We start from the raw sequence: 13019 nt of genomic DNA on the forward strand, positions 1-13019 counted from the left end.
ATTATCAAATCAGATATGAGAGGTGCTTAGCGAGAGGAAGTGACTACCGGCATTTCCTGATTGGGCATCTTTCTCTTCCTGTGGTCGTCACACAAAATGGCTTCCTCCACATACAGTGTCTGTTCAGCAAATGAATACACACAAGGTAACAGATCCCATTCCATATGAATCAGTTCACCGCAATTGACCTTATTCCCACGGTGGCCATTTTGCTCTTATCATGCCCAACCCGAGCGTGACATAAGAGCAAAAATGGCCGCTGTATGAATACGGTCGATGTCAACTGGACTTCTATGGTAATTCCAGTGAGAGGGAATCTCTGTGACTGAATAAAATGGAATGGTCCCTGTCCACACTGTTCCACACAGGTTGGAACCTCACAATCCCACATGAAGAACACACAACGTCAAGTTTCAGTGCATCTAACACAGTCCACTACATGTCTCCTACTGAATCATCACAACATCAACAGAAGAAAAAAAAATAAAACAATCACAGAACATAATCCACAAAGGATCAAATAAATAAAACGAGGTCCAGCCTCTTCATCCGCTCGTTTCACCATGGGAACATAACGTAAAGAGTTAGTTAGTTGTTTAACTCAAAACCAACACTGTCATTCATGACACACATTATTCTTGGAAAGGTTAGCAACTGCTGCGTACAGCGAGCGTGTTACTCAAGTCCTTTCCGACGGGAGGTCTCGTGTTATAGCATACCTCTGACGATAGCCGCCATTCAAACTGAAATCACAAAGCAGCGATTCTGAATTAGCTACAGCACTGGCCAAGGACGAGCCACGCACCAACTACATAATCACAGGCTTTCTTTGTGACCTCTCAGAGACTCATTCAGATCGATTCTTCCCTACTGAAGTTGTGACATGAAGCCATCAGCTGAACCTAGAGCCTACTGTGGCTGTTGAGGCGCTGACTGTGTCATGGGGACATTCACCGCAGGCCAGGGCTGCTGGCAGACAGCATCACAGCCACGCGTTGATAGGGATATAGCGTTAGGAAAAGCCGCTGTAAATACAAGTGACAGTTCCAGCAATAGAGTATTCAACTAGATCTGATTCTCTGGAGTAAAAATGAAGATGCGTAAACATTGTCGATTTGTATTTAAAAGATGCACTGGCTAAGATTTGGATTCTTTGACGCGAGGACCGCGTCGAGTCATCCACGCACACGATTCTGTGGGGGAAAAGCACATCATTTAGCGGTCGTCTATGCAGTCCTCGTTCCACAATAACTGGGTGAACCACACCGGGAATCGAACCGAAAACCTTCCGATTACCAGACGACCGTTCTGCCTCCTGAGCCACTGTCGCCCCCCCCCCCGTACACGGTCCTCACTTAAAATAATAATACATCTTAGGTAGTGCATATTTAAGGCTTGGAAGCTAAATCAAAACAGTGGTTTCTATCTCTTTCCTGGATCATAATCTTAAATCAAGTGCGAATCTATCACAGTTTCAGGGGTGGGGGAGGGGATCTTGTGGAAGTAGCCTGGCTCTGAAGACCTAAGCACTAACAGGACACCAACACGTCCATTTGCATAGCTCTCCCTCGCTTCACACGCAAACACACACAAACACACCAGGGTTTCGGACAGGGTGACATGTTTGCTTAGGCAAAGGTGTGTCGAGTGTGAGGTTTGCATACAGACCACGGTCTACACACACTCCCTCTGTGCTCCGTACACTGACCGGGACACACTAAGCACCCCGTGCTATTGTGCGTGTGGTTCTGAGAAAGTCGAGTTTCAGTTCCCCCGCTGTCAGATATTACAGCTTATTGCTAACGGTATGAATGTTGCTCTCATACAAAGCCTACAGCGATTCCCAAGCAGTCAAAACAGCCAATGCACATATTCATCACATCAAACATCATAACCTCTTGTTGTGTGTAAAAGGTCTACAAAATTTAGACTACTTGGTAATAGTTGGTAAAGACACCAATGTACTCTAAACTTAAAATAAACTATTTCGCATAATTTATATAGTTGAAATCACTTGCTCGTCTCCCTCTCCCTCCCTCTCTCTCTCTCTCTCTCCCCCCCCCCCCCCCTCTCTCTCTTTCGTCCCCCCCTCTCCCTCTACCTCTCGTTAGATTTGGCATACCTTCTGCAGGACCTGCTGCAGGGGGTCTACTCTATTAAACTGGTGTGTGTGTGTGTGTGTGTGTGTGTGTGTGTGTGTGTGTGTGTGTGTGTGTGTGTGTGTGCGTGCATGCACGTGTTTTCACAGGTTAACTGTATGGGTGAAAATAATTAGTGCAAGAGCAATCTAAAAACAAAGCCTCAGGGACCATGTCAGCATGTGTGTGTGTGTGTGTGTGTGTGTGTGTACAAACTTGTGTGCATGTTATAGCCTATTTAAAATTGCCAAGCAGAATAGTGGAGGAATGCTAATGAATAAGCAAATGAATGAATGAATGAATGAATGAATGCTAAAGGCCAAAATGGTGTGAAAGGCATGTGGAGACTGAAGACAGGAGAAGCCTGGATGAGAGGAGCGATGGATCATGGCACAAAGACCTGTGCAGCATGTGTCCTTATTTCCCTCACGTGATTGACCCCAACGTACGTCTGTGCGTCTTCATTTTTCTTGTGCATACGAACGAAAGAAACCAAAAATAACCCCCCAAAGGATCTACCAACTAAAGAGTCCTAAGCCGTGCTGCAACTGGTGAGATGTGGCTGACGTCCCGGAGGACTGGGATTCCCCGAGGGCTCCGCGGCCCGGCCGCGCCCAGGTCAGTAGTCGGCGATGGGAGCGAGGTTTCTGCTCAGGCTGACGGAGATGTTGGTGTACAGAGGCCTCCTGGCCACTAGGGGGGAGTAGTTCAGGTTGTTGAGGCCGTCCAGGCTCTGTCTCTCCTTGGAGTGGCGGAGTAGAGTGTACCTGCAGGAAGGTAGAAAGACGAGACTTAAGAGAAGAGACGGAGAGAGAGAGAGAGAGAGAGAGAGAGAGAGAGAGAGAGAGAGAGAGAGAGAGAGAGAGAGAGAGAGAGACAGAGAGAGAGAGCACGGATCTACCTGCGCTCGTACGTCCCGGTTGCCATGAATCTTCCGCTTTAACGCGATGTTACAGCTCATTTAATAGTGGCCATTTTGTGTCCTTCTCAAACACTTATTTGAATGAATTCATGGAAGCAAAATGGTATTAAGTGAGAACAAATCATAGTAGGACAGTGTCGATAAGTTTCGATAGTTTATACGTTTATCGTTTTGTTTAAAAAAATAAATGTTCCCTTGTTTTTACGATTTTCAATTAGTAATCGAATCGTTTCCAGTGACTATCGAATAGTAACTTTGTGAGTTTTGCCCTTCCCTAGGACAGAGGGATATCAAGGCCTTTGTGGAGTCCTCACTTATTCATGAAGGGTTAGTCCCTGTGACCTGGCTTCCAGGACGCGTGAATACTTTCGACAACAAATGTTTGTTTCCGCGTGCGAGTTTTGCGCTCTGATTGGCCAGGTCATGTGACATGTGCGCCAATCGTGGGACAGCAAGTTCTGCGCCTATTTCCGGGTCTAACAGCCTGCAAACTACCTGGCGTTCTATCGCCATGCTCTAAGACAAACTCTAACCTTAACCAACTTCGAAAAAGCGCCTAAGCTTAACCAGTGTAGACACTTGCGGTCCCACGATTGGGCGTACATGTCACATGACCAGAAATGACCTGGCCAATCAGAGACGCGGAAACAAACATTTGTTGTCAAAAGCATTCAGGCTTCCAGAACCTATGAATGGGGAAAAGGAGGTATGGGTATGAGTCCTTGTACACTGAAGGGTGGGGATTTGCATTGTTTGAGGGATCTAGTGACGAATTCCAACGGGTAGTAACTAACTAGCCTACTATGTTTGAGGAGGAGGTGGCAGTACAACAGACACAAGTACAGTGGCCGCTGTCGTTTTATCAACATACTTGCTGTAACACAAAGGGAGCATTGAAATCACTGCCAACCGGTTATAAGAAAAAAGCTCATTTGTATATACATTGCTATGGAAACCAATACAGCTTCTCAAGCTAGCTAGAATATGTCATAAAGATCTAAATGCAATAAACTCCGTCACAAGTTGAGTAATGAAAATGTCACATCATATTTTGCAGGAATAATGCATAGTGTTCCTTCATTTCACTTTTTTATTTGTATCATTATTATCTTTGTAATAAATGCAGAATAGTGTGTGGAGAGAGCATGATTTAACCCCCGAAGCAGATCACATGCAACGACTTTAGAGGAACAAGACATCAACCTCAAAGTCACTGAACTGAGCGTTCATGTGACTGGCTTACATCACATGACCCTGAGCCACATTCCGATCATCAGCACCCACCCTTCAACTAAATCCACACACTTCTCAGACTCTCCCCTTTTCTCGGTCTGTCTGTCTGTCTCCCTGTGTGTGTGTGTGTGTGTGTGTGTGTGTGTGTGTGTGTGTGTGTGTGTGTGTGTGTGGCTCAAGGATCGGACTCAACACCCACGAGAAGTGGCACCAGCGGCAGCGGCGCTAACCCCCCCCCTCACCACATACCTGGAGCAAGCGTCATCATCGAACACGATGGACAGCTAAGAGTGTGTGTGTGTGTGTGTGGACTGACCTTCCCAGAAACTGGACCTCTCCGCGGTGGTGATGAGGAATGGACATGTAGCGACCGTGATCTCCACGGGGTCTGCTCACCGTGTAGTTGGCAAACTCCACCCTACAGGAAAACACGTAAAAAGCACAGTCAACACCGTCACACGACAGACCTTTAAATTTTTTTTTCTTTTTTTAATGTATGCCAATTCCCCCCTCTCCTACCTGGTCGTTGTGCGCATGTGCCCCCTACTGGTCGGTCTAGGGAGCCCTGAGGTCTACCACATGCTTCCTCCGACACATGCGGAGACAGCCAGCGGCTCTCTTTTCACCTGACAGCGCGGACTCTCATTGGTGAAGTGTAACGCGTGGGAGGTCACGCTGCCTTCACCACTTCCTGTCCTTTGCTGTGCAGGCGCCCAGACCTGACCTGTAGGAGTCGCTGTCCACAACGCCAGATTACCACCCATCAACTTCCCTCCCGCTAACTCCGCCAAACGAGTTAGTATGACAGCTGGCCCAAGCCGGAGGCAATGCTGACACCTGGATTCGAGACCGGAGTCTCTCGCATTGGTGACGAGCGCAATCTCCGCTGCGCCACCCAGCCGCCCTGATACAACACAGACCTGACGAGATGTCACACGACACAACGCAGACCTGACGAGATGTCACACGACACAACGCAGACCTGACGACATGTCACACGACACAACGCAGACCTGACGACATGTCACACGACACAACACAGACCTGACGACATGTCACACGACACAACGCAGACCTGACGACATGTCACACGACACAACACAGACCTGACGACATGTCACACGACACAACGCAGACCTGACGAGATGTCACACGACACAACACAGACCTGACGAGATGTCACACGACACAACACAGACCTGACGAGATGTCACACGACACAACACAGACCTGACGAGATGTCACACGACACAACACAGACCTGACGAGATGTCACACGACACAACGCAGACCTGACGAGATGTCACACGACACAACGCAGACCTGACGAGATGTCACACGACACAACACAGACCTGACGAGATGTCACACGACACAACGCAGACCTGACGAGATGTCACACGACACAACGCAGACCTGACGAGATGTCACACGACACAACACAGACCTGACGAGATGTCACACGACACAACGCAGACCTGACGAGATGTCACACGACACAACGCAGACCTGACGAGATGTCACACGACACAACGCAGACCTGACGAGATGTCACACGACACAACACAGACCTGACGAGATGTCACACGACACAACGCAGACCTGACGAGATGTCACACGACACAACACAGACCTGACGAGATGTCACACGACACAACGCAGACCTGACGAGATGTCACACGACACAACGCAGACCTGACGAGATGTCACACGACACAACGCAGACCTGACGAGATGTCACACGACACAACGCAGACCCGACAAGATGTCACACGACACAACGCAGACCTGACGAGATGTCACACGACACAACGCAGACCTGACGAGATGTCACACGACACAACGCAGACCTGACGAGATGTCACACGGTATGACGTCCATATCCTTGTTACGTAAGGCTACGTGGCACGTGACTTGAGAAAAGTTATGCTATATTATGAGTTAACATCATATAAATGATTTTGATCCGTTTTGTTCTTATGGACTGACTATGTAATTTGTATTTTATGGTTGGAGAATTGTGATATCCGACTTATGAATATTGAGTGAGCTTTGATTCACTGTTTTGTTTGTTGTGATGTTTTCTTGTGAGTACTTCAATGTCTGGTTTTATATTTATATTTTACTTTTTTCTTGTGTGTTTGTATTTTTTATGTTTGGACCCCAGGAAGAGTAGTCTCACTTTGGTGTGTAGACTAATGGGGATCCACAATAAAAACAACAATAAAACGTGCGCATAAACTGGACCCTGGTTATTGTGACACACACACACACACAAATATGAGAGAAAGTTGCAGTGCCAACACTGAATAAAAACAGGTAATCTCTCTCCATAGGTCCTGGCTGTGTGTTCTGAGAGCCGGGGGTGGGTACAGCTGCAGCGCAGGGGACAAGGGACAACAACGCTGTGTGGCAAAGACGAGCGAAAGGGACAACAAGGAAAACTGGGATGATCTGTCCCCTGAGTAAACATCATGTCAACAACCCAGACTGAGGACAAGGTGTGTGTGTGTGTGTGTGTGTGCACATGTGTGTCTGTGTGTATGCGTGTTCAGGCACACGTGAATGTGTGTGTTTGTGCACGTGTGTTTGTGCACGTGTGTGTGTGTGTGTTCGTGCACACGGGTGTGTGTGTTTGTGTGTTCATGCACACGTGAATGTGTGTGTGTTTGTACACACGGGTGTGTGTGTGTTCATGCACACGTGAATGTGTGTCCGTGCATGTGTGTTTGGGCACATGTGTATGTTTGTGCACACGTGTATGTGTGTGTATACGTGTGTGTTTGTGCACACGTGTATGTGTGTGTGTGTGTGTGTTTGTGCACATGTGTGTGTGTGTGTGTGTGTGTGCCTTCCTCACCTCTTCCAGAGGTCATCGTCCTCTCCTCCCCAGCCCCAGAATGCATTAGGGAACCCATTGATCTTTTTAAACTGCTCCACACCGAGGCCACTGACGCCACCGAAGAACTCATTATACGGAAGCCTAGGAAGGACATGCATAATGTACAACGTCACGTGAAGTCACCGCACAGGTCAAACAGCTCAAAGAAAAGCTTGACTGAAGGTACATCTTTCACGCTAAAAGGACTGGGAACAAGGAAACGCACATGTAGGAGTATTTGTCGAGTTTGACAGCAAAGTGTCTTGGCATCGCCCCGCAGCCGTAGTAGTTCCTGTCGTTCTCCATGAGATGGTCCACGTCGTGGAACACCAGACAGTCCCAGTCCAGGTCCTTCATGGCCTCCTTGTAGCCCACGTTGAACAGCATGGCCCGGTTGAATGGCTCCACGCCCGTCTGGGGAGGGAGGGAGAGATGATCGTTGGTATTATTTGGTATTATGTTTGCTTTTATCCAAAGCGACTTACAAGTTCTGTACGACAAGTCATCAGGAAGGGCACAACTCTTATCAGCTGAGTAACAATGTTCAGTAATCAAAGTGTTGAGTGCTACAGTGTAGGTTTGTATATTAGTATATTAGGTATAAGTGTATTTGTTAATGATTATATTAGAGAGAGAGAGAGAGAGAAAGGGAGAGAGGGGGGGGGGAGAGAGGGAGAGCGAGAGAGAGGGAGGGAGAGCGAGAGAAAGAGAGAGAGACAGACCGAGTGAAAAGCCAAAGGTGGTTCACCCAGTTATGTCAGTCCCTGCTTGTGTGTGTGTGCGCATGTGTACCTGCTCTATGACGTAGAAGGCAAACTGGAGCCTCTGCCTCTGCAATACAGGTACCAGGTGTCTGAGCAGGATGGGTAAGTGTTCGTGACGGTTCCTGAATGGGACCAGAATCGCCACCTAGCGGTAGGGATACAGAGGGGAACGTGGTTAGGCCACATCAAGTGAAATAACACACACATTTACCATGTACCAATACCATGGATACACACACACACACACCACTTAGGGTGGTGCTAGCGTAATGGTTAAGAGATCGCCAGTTCAAATCCCTGAACTCCCCAGGATATGAACAAGTGTTGCAGTCCTCTCTTCAAAAAGATATCCATGAGTCAGGTGCTACTGAACCCTCAGTTACCCCCAGGGGAGCTGCTCAGTAGAAGTCTGTGGTTGTACTGGGCAGCCAGCAGGTGTAAACGTGTGGGACCAAAGAGAGTCAATATGTAGCCTAGCAAGACAATGGACTCTGCCTCTACTAAGGTTACGCAATCATAATCGAGAGACGGCAAACCCCAGTGTAGACCAGTGTCAAGGGTCTGTCCTAAATGTACTGATGCGCGTGGGAGAGGTTTTTGGGAGAGATATCCTGTGCTTGCCACATCTAAACCCAGTTTGGGCCCACATTTTCTGCACAGCACAAATACTTTGTGGTACAAAATAGAATCTGACACAGGAGTGGATTTTCACTCCTGTCCCACGCCCACCCCATCCTGTTCCCGGTGAAAGTTACACAAATGACTCCTGTCCTCATTTTAGCATTTTGTACATTTTGTTTTGTATATTTAGTATAGTGATTGGTCTTTATTCTTTAACTTGTTACTGTATGAAGCACAATCTCAGGAGGGTCATACATACAAGCATTTCACTATAATGTACATGTATAATGTACCTTTTACAGTATGTGACAAATAAAACTGGAAACTTTGAATTGCATAGGTAAAAATGTATAACTATATATATGCCTACTCCTGTTGGTTTTCATCCTCGACCTGTCCTGCTCACGTGACTGATCGTGCTGAAATGGACTCCCGTCCCGTGGGGGATTCCCGGCCAAATGTCAGGCTTTGGTCTAGACCAGATTGGTTGCTGTGGTAACAGGCAGCAGGCTTTTACAATGGGCATGGCATCATCCTCGGGGCAGAATCATGAGCAGAATCATCAAGATATATAAAAATACAAATCAAGCATGTCACGTATGTCGAGTCATGTTTGCAAATTAAATTAGTGAATATGTATTTATAGAGTGTCATGTTTGCAAATGAAATGAGAGAATATGTATTTATCAAGTGTCATGTGAAGTGCGGACAGGACGTGTTAAGTTGTGCAAGCCTTTTACAACAGAGTCCAATATATTTTATTATACAAACAGTACATGACATCTTTATTGGAACTGTGTGAGTGTGAAGCAGGGCGTAGCTGAAAAAAGAGCATGTGTTTTCAGTCAGCCTTTCCTGGTTAAATGAGGGCGGAGAAAAAAAAACACACAAACACAAGCCGGATCTATACACAGCTGAACAAAGGGGCTAGTCTGGACCAAGTGCATCCTCTCCTACTAGCTGTATTCTCTGTGATTTGATAAAGCGAGGGCAAGGTCAGCGGGCAAAGTCCTGCTAGTTCCAATGACAACACGTGACAGGGCCCTTTTCTATCTCAACGAGATGTGGAGTGTATCGATCACAGCTGGACACAGAAAGTCACCCTGGGAACGGCCTGGTGAGGCTCTCTTTTGTTTGGCTGTTTCCCCCGAGCTGACATGCATTCCCGCCATGAATGTCCAATTTGTACAGTAGGTGGAAAACCATTGAAGGTTCCTTTGAAGCTCAGGAAGGAGTGGAATTGTTACAGGAGGAATATATATAGAGAGAGAGCCGAGTGTGATAGAGAAAGATGAACAGAGATATAGAGTGTTATCGAGATATAACTTACATTTGAATCCGTGTATAATGTAAATGTGCTCCACTAATGGCCGCTTTGGCAATGTCTTTAAATGCCATTCATGCAAATAAAGCTTATTTTAATTAATTTAACAAGGTGCGCAAGAGTGCACATTAATATGGGGCTGTGTGTGAGAGAGAGAGAGAGAGAGAGAGAGAGAGAGAGAGAGAGAGAGAGAGAGAGAGAGAGAGAGAGAGAGAGAGAGAGAGAAGTGGTAGAGCCACCCATCAGTCAACTTCCCATTTCAAAACCCATACACACACATGCACCTAGAGCTGTGATGAGTCTCGTACAGCTCAAATGTCTGCGTAGGTTACACTGGTGTGTGTGTATGTGTGCCAGATGCATCACACCCCCCCCCCCTCTCAAAAAAACTACAAACCGTGAAATAGAAGAAAGATACAATTCATCATCTCTCTTCTCACGCCTTCACATCCTCACATGGTATAGGAAGATTATGTCTCCCATGCATGATAGATCTCTCCCCCTCACTCTACCTCTTACTCTCTCACACACACATAGCAATGTGACACACGGGTACCTCCAATGTTGACATGAATGCCATCGCATGTACACAGGGTTTTACCCAGTGTATTGCAAGCCCAGTGGCCCGCTGAGCCCAAGTTGACCCCCCATCATAGCCAAGTTGTATTATTTTCTTTTTAACTACAGTTACAGATGCTCAATGAACAATGAACAATAAGCAACCATCAACACACCCACAGCACACATACATTCACTTAAATAAACAACACACTGTAGAGCACCCACTTTACCACTTTACACTTTATATTATATTATAAGTAAGGAAATTGCACATCATTCTCATTCCTTATTGCACCTCCTTATTGCACCTCACCACTACAAGGTGGCACCACAAGCTAAGCTAGATCTCATAATTTTGTACCAGCTGTACATACTGTATATATAGATACACTGAACAATTTTGTTGTTTACACTTGTTTACGTACTTGACTTCTTGACTTTCTATTTTATACTTATTATACATATTTTATACTATCTTGTTATTATCTAGCACACTCTCAGGAGCACACAGAAAGAAAAATTTCATGCAAAGTATTCTGTATTCTGTATGACAACTAATAAAGAAACTTGAACTTGTAAGGCAGCTCGGTTGGAAAGCTCACAGCTACCAGTGTCATGTGTTGTTTAACCTCTTACCACGCGCCGGCGGAATCGGGCCGTCATGCCCATGCACGCACGTTGCGGCACTTTGCAAGCGTCTACCGGCTCGGGGTTGCATTTTCCGTCAAACATATAATATACCGTTTGAAACATCCATTTGCCGCCGTTCGAACACCACCTCAGTCGACCATTTCCGTGCCTTGATTCTCGAGTTACATGATGATATGTCAGGCAAGCGTCTTTTTACACGCCACGCGTCAAATGACCACGTCGGACAGTATACACTCGAGAACTGACCAATCACCGCTGATGGTGAAAATGATTGGTCTGTGTTTTTTTTTGATCCACTTTTTCTCCCATTTTCTATATTTTCTCCCATCCCAATTTCGTATCATCCAATTCAACCCTCCCCTGTCACGAACGCTGTTTCTTGCCTCCCACAAGCCGGCTGCAATGTGGACTAAGTCATACATAGCACAAGTCCCCTCCGGTACTTGAGGTAACAGCAGTCGCATCTTTTCACCTGCGCAGCTCGATCTCTCAGTGGCGAGGAGTAACGCGTGGGAGGCTCACGCTGCCCCCGACACTTCCTGATTCTACTGCGCAGGCGCACCAACCGACCTGTAGGAGTCGCTGTCCACAACGCCCGATCCCCACCCATCAGTTTCCCACCCCCTAATACGGCCAATGTGTATTAGTACGGACGACCAGCTAAACTGAAAACAATTGTGGAGCGCTGGGCTCGAACAGGCAAGCCCAGCGTCTCCAGATTTCGTGGCGAGCGCCTTGCCCACTACGCCACGTAGCCGCCCCAATGATTGGTCGGTGTTGTAGCCAACAACACTGGAGTGCCGCTTCCAACGACACGTGGGGGGGTGCGAATATAGGAACTATGTGAAAGTTGACGAGCGAAAATCAGTTGTGACTCAGACTTCACAACGCACAGAGGTGGATAGCAGAAATGGATTTTGGATATTTTTTGGCGTCAGTTTACTAAAACCTCTCTCAAAGACTAATTTCACAACATTGACGACAACAATAACTAAAATAACAAACAGACCCCCCCCTCACTAATCTATCACCTACCCCCCCCCCCCCCCCCCCCCATTAGCTCTATCAACCCTGCTCCCCCCCTTCTAATCCATATAGTCAGCCCCATACGACAGTCGCCCAAGTCATCCTCCAAGACCGTTGTAAATGAGCCTCGGAAGTCCGTCACAAGTCATACGAGTGAGTCAGGTAAATGGAGATTTTTTTTAAAAAGTAACAAGTGTTCTGACTGCCGAGGACACAGGCAATAAGCCAGGAAGATGCAGCAATGTGAAGAGAATACAGTCAGGCAAAAATCTCAATTTAATAAAAAATGGAACGACCGAAGCAACTACCGTATGAGGCCAATGATATATTGATCCGTCAACCATAAGGGTTGGCTTCTTATCGGGATTTATCGGGATTTAAGATAAATTGGCCGAAGTCGGCTTTCCTTCCACTTAACACCCCTGCAAAAAAAGATATAACCCTCCCAGGAGAGATATCTATGGTAAAACATTTTAGATGCTTGGGAGTGGAAATATTCCCCACCATAAGACAAACGGTGAAGCACAATTACACAAAAATCCAAAACAAAATCAAAGACGACCTTGATAGGTGGGCAAAACTTAAAAACACAGTACAAGCACGGATATCAATAGTTAAGATGGATGTACTACCTAGAATCAACTTCTTCAGTTCAATGCTACCGTTACCCCCTCCAGAGGGTTACTGGAAAAGATTACACTCCTCCACATACAAATTTATTTGGAATAACAAACCACCACGTATAAAAAGATCCACCGCACAGAGAAATAAAGCAGATGCATGCATGGCATTTCCAGATTTTTTCCAATATTTTAAGGCGTACACATTAAGACCATTGACAACATGGTTTGACCCCCAAGCATTAGTATCCTGGAGAAAATTAGAAGAAAACATAGTA

The 13019-nt window shown here is 46.4% G+C and overlaps 1 protein-coding gene across 1 annotated transcript in view; it reads right to left on the bottom strand.

Moving 5' to 3' along the window:
- Window positions 1-2108: 2108 nt before the first annotated feature.
- Window positions 2109-13019, bottom strand: part of b4galt5 (UDP-Gal:betaGlcNAc beta 1,4- galactosyltransferase, polypeptide 5) — a 74795-nt gene continuing 63884 nt past the window's right edge. Inside the window, exons 5-9 of the mRNA XM_084333638.1 lie at window positions 7967-8083; window positions 7401-7588; window positions 7154-7276; window positions 4610-4711; window positions 2109-2905 (exon numbers count right to left, since the gene is read on the bottom strand). Of these exons, the coding sequence (XP_084189764.1) occupies window positions 2758-2905; window positions 4610-4711; window positions 7154-7276; window positions 7401-7588; window positions 7967-8083 (678 nt within the window). The 3' untranslated portion in view covers window positions 2109-2757. The remainder of the gene's footprint in view (window positions 2906-4609; window positions 4712-7153; window positions 7277-7400; window positions 7589-7966; window positions 8084-13019) is intronic.

Source organism: Notolepis coatsorum, assembly GCF_963971535.1.
Source record: "Notolepis coatsorum genome assembly, chromosome: 17".
Lineage (NCBI taxonomy): Eukaryota > Metazoa > Chordata > Actinopteri > Aulopiformes > Paralepididae > Notolepis > Notolepis coatsorum.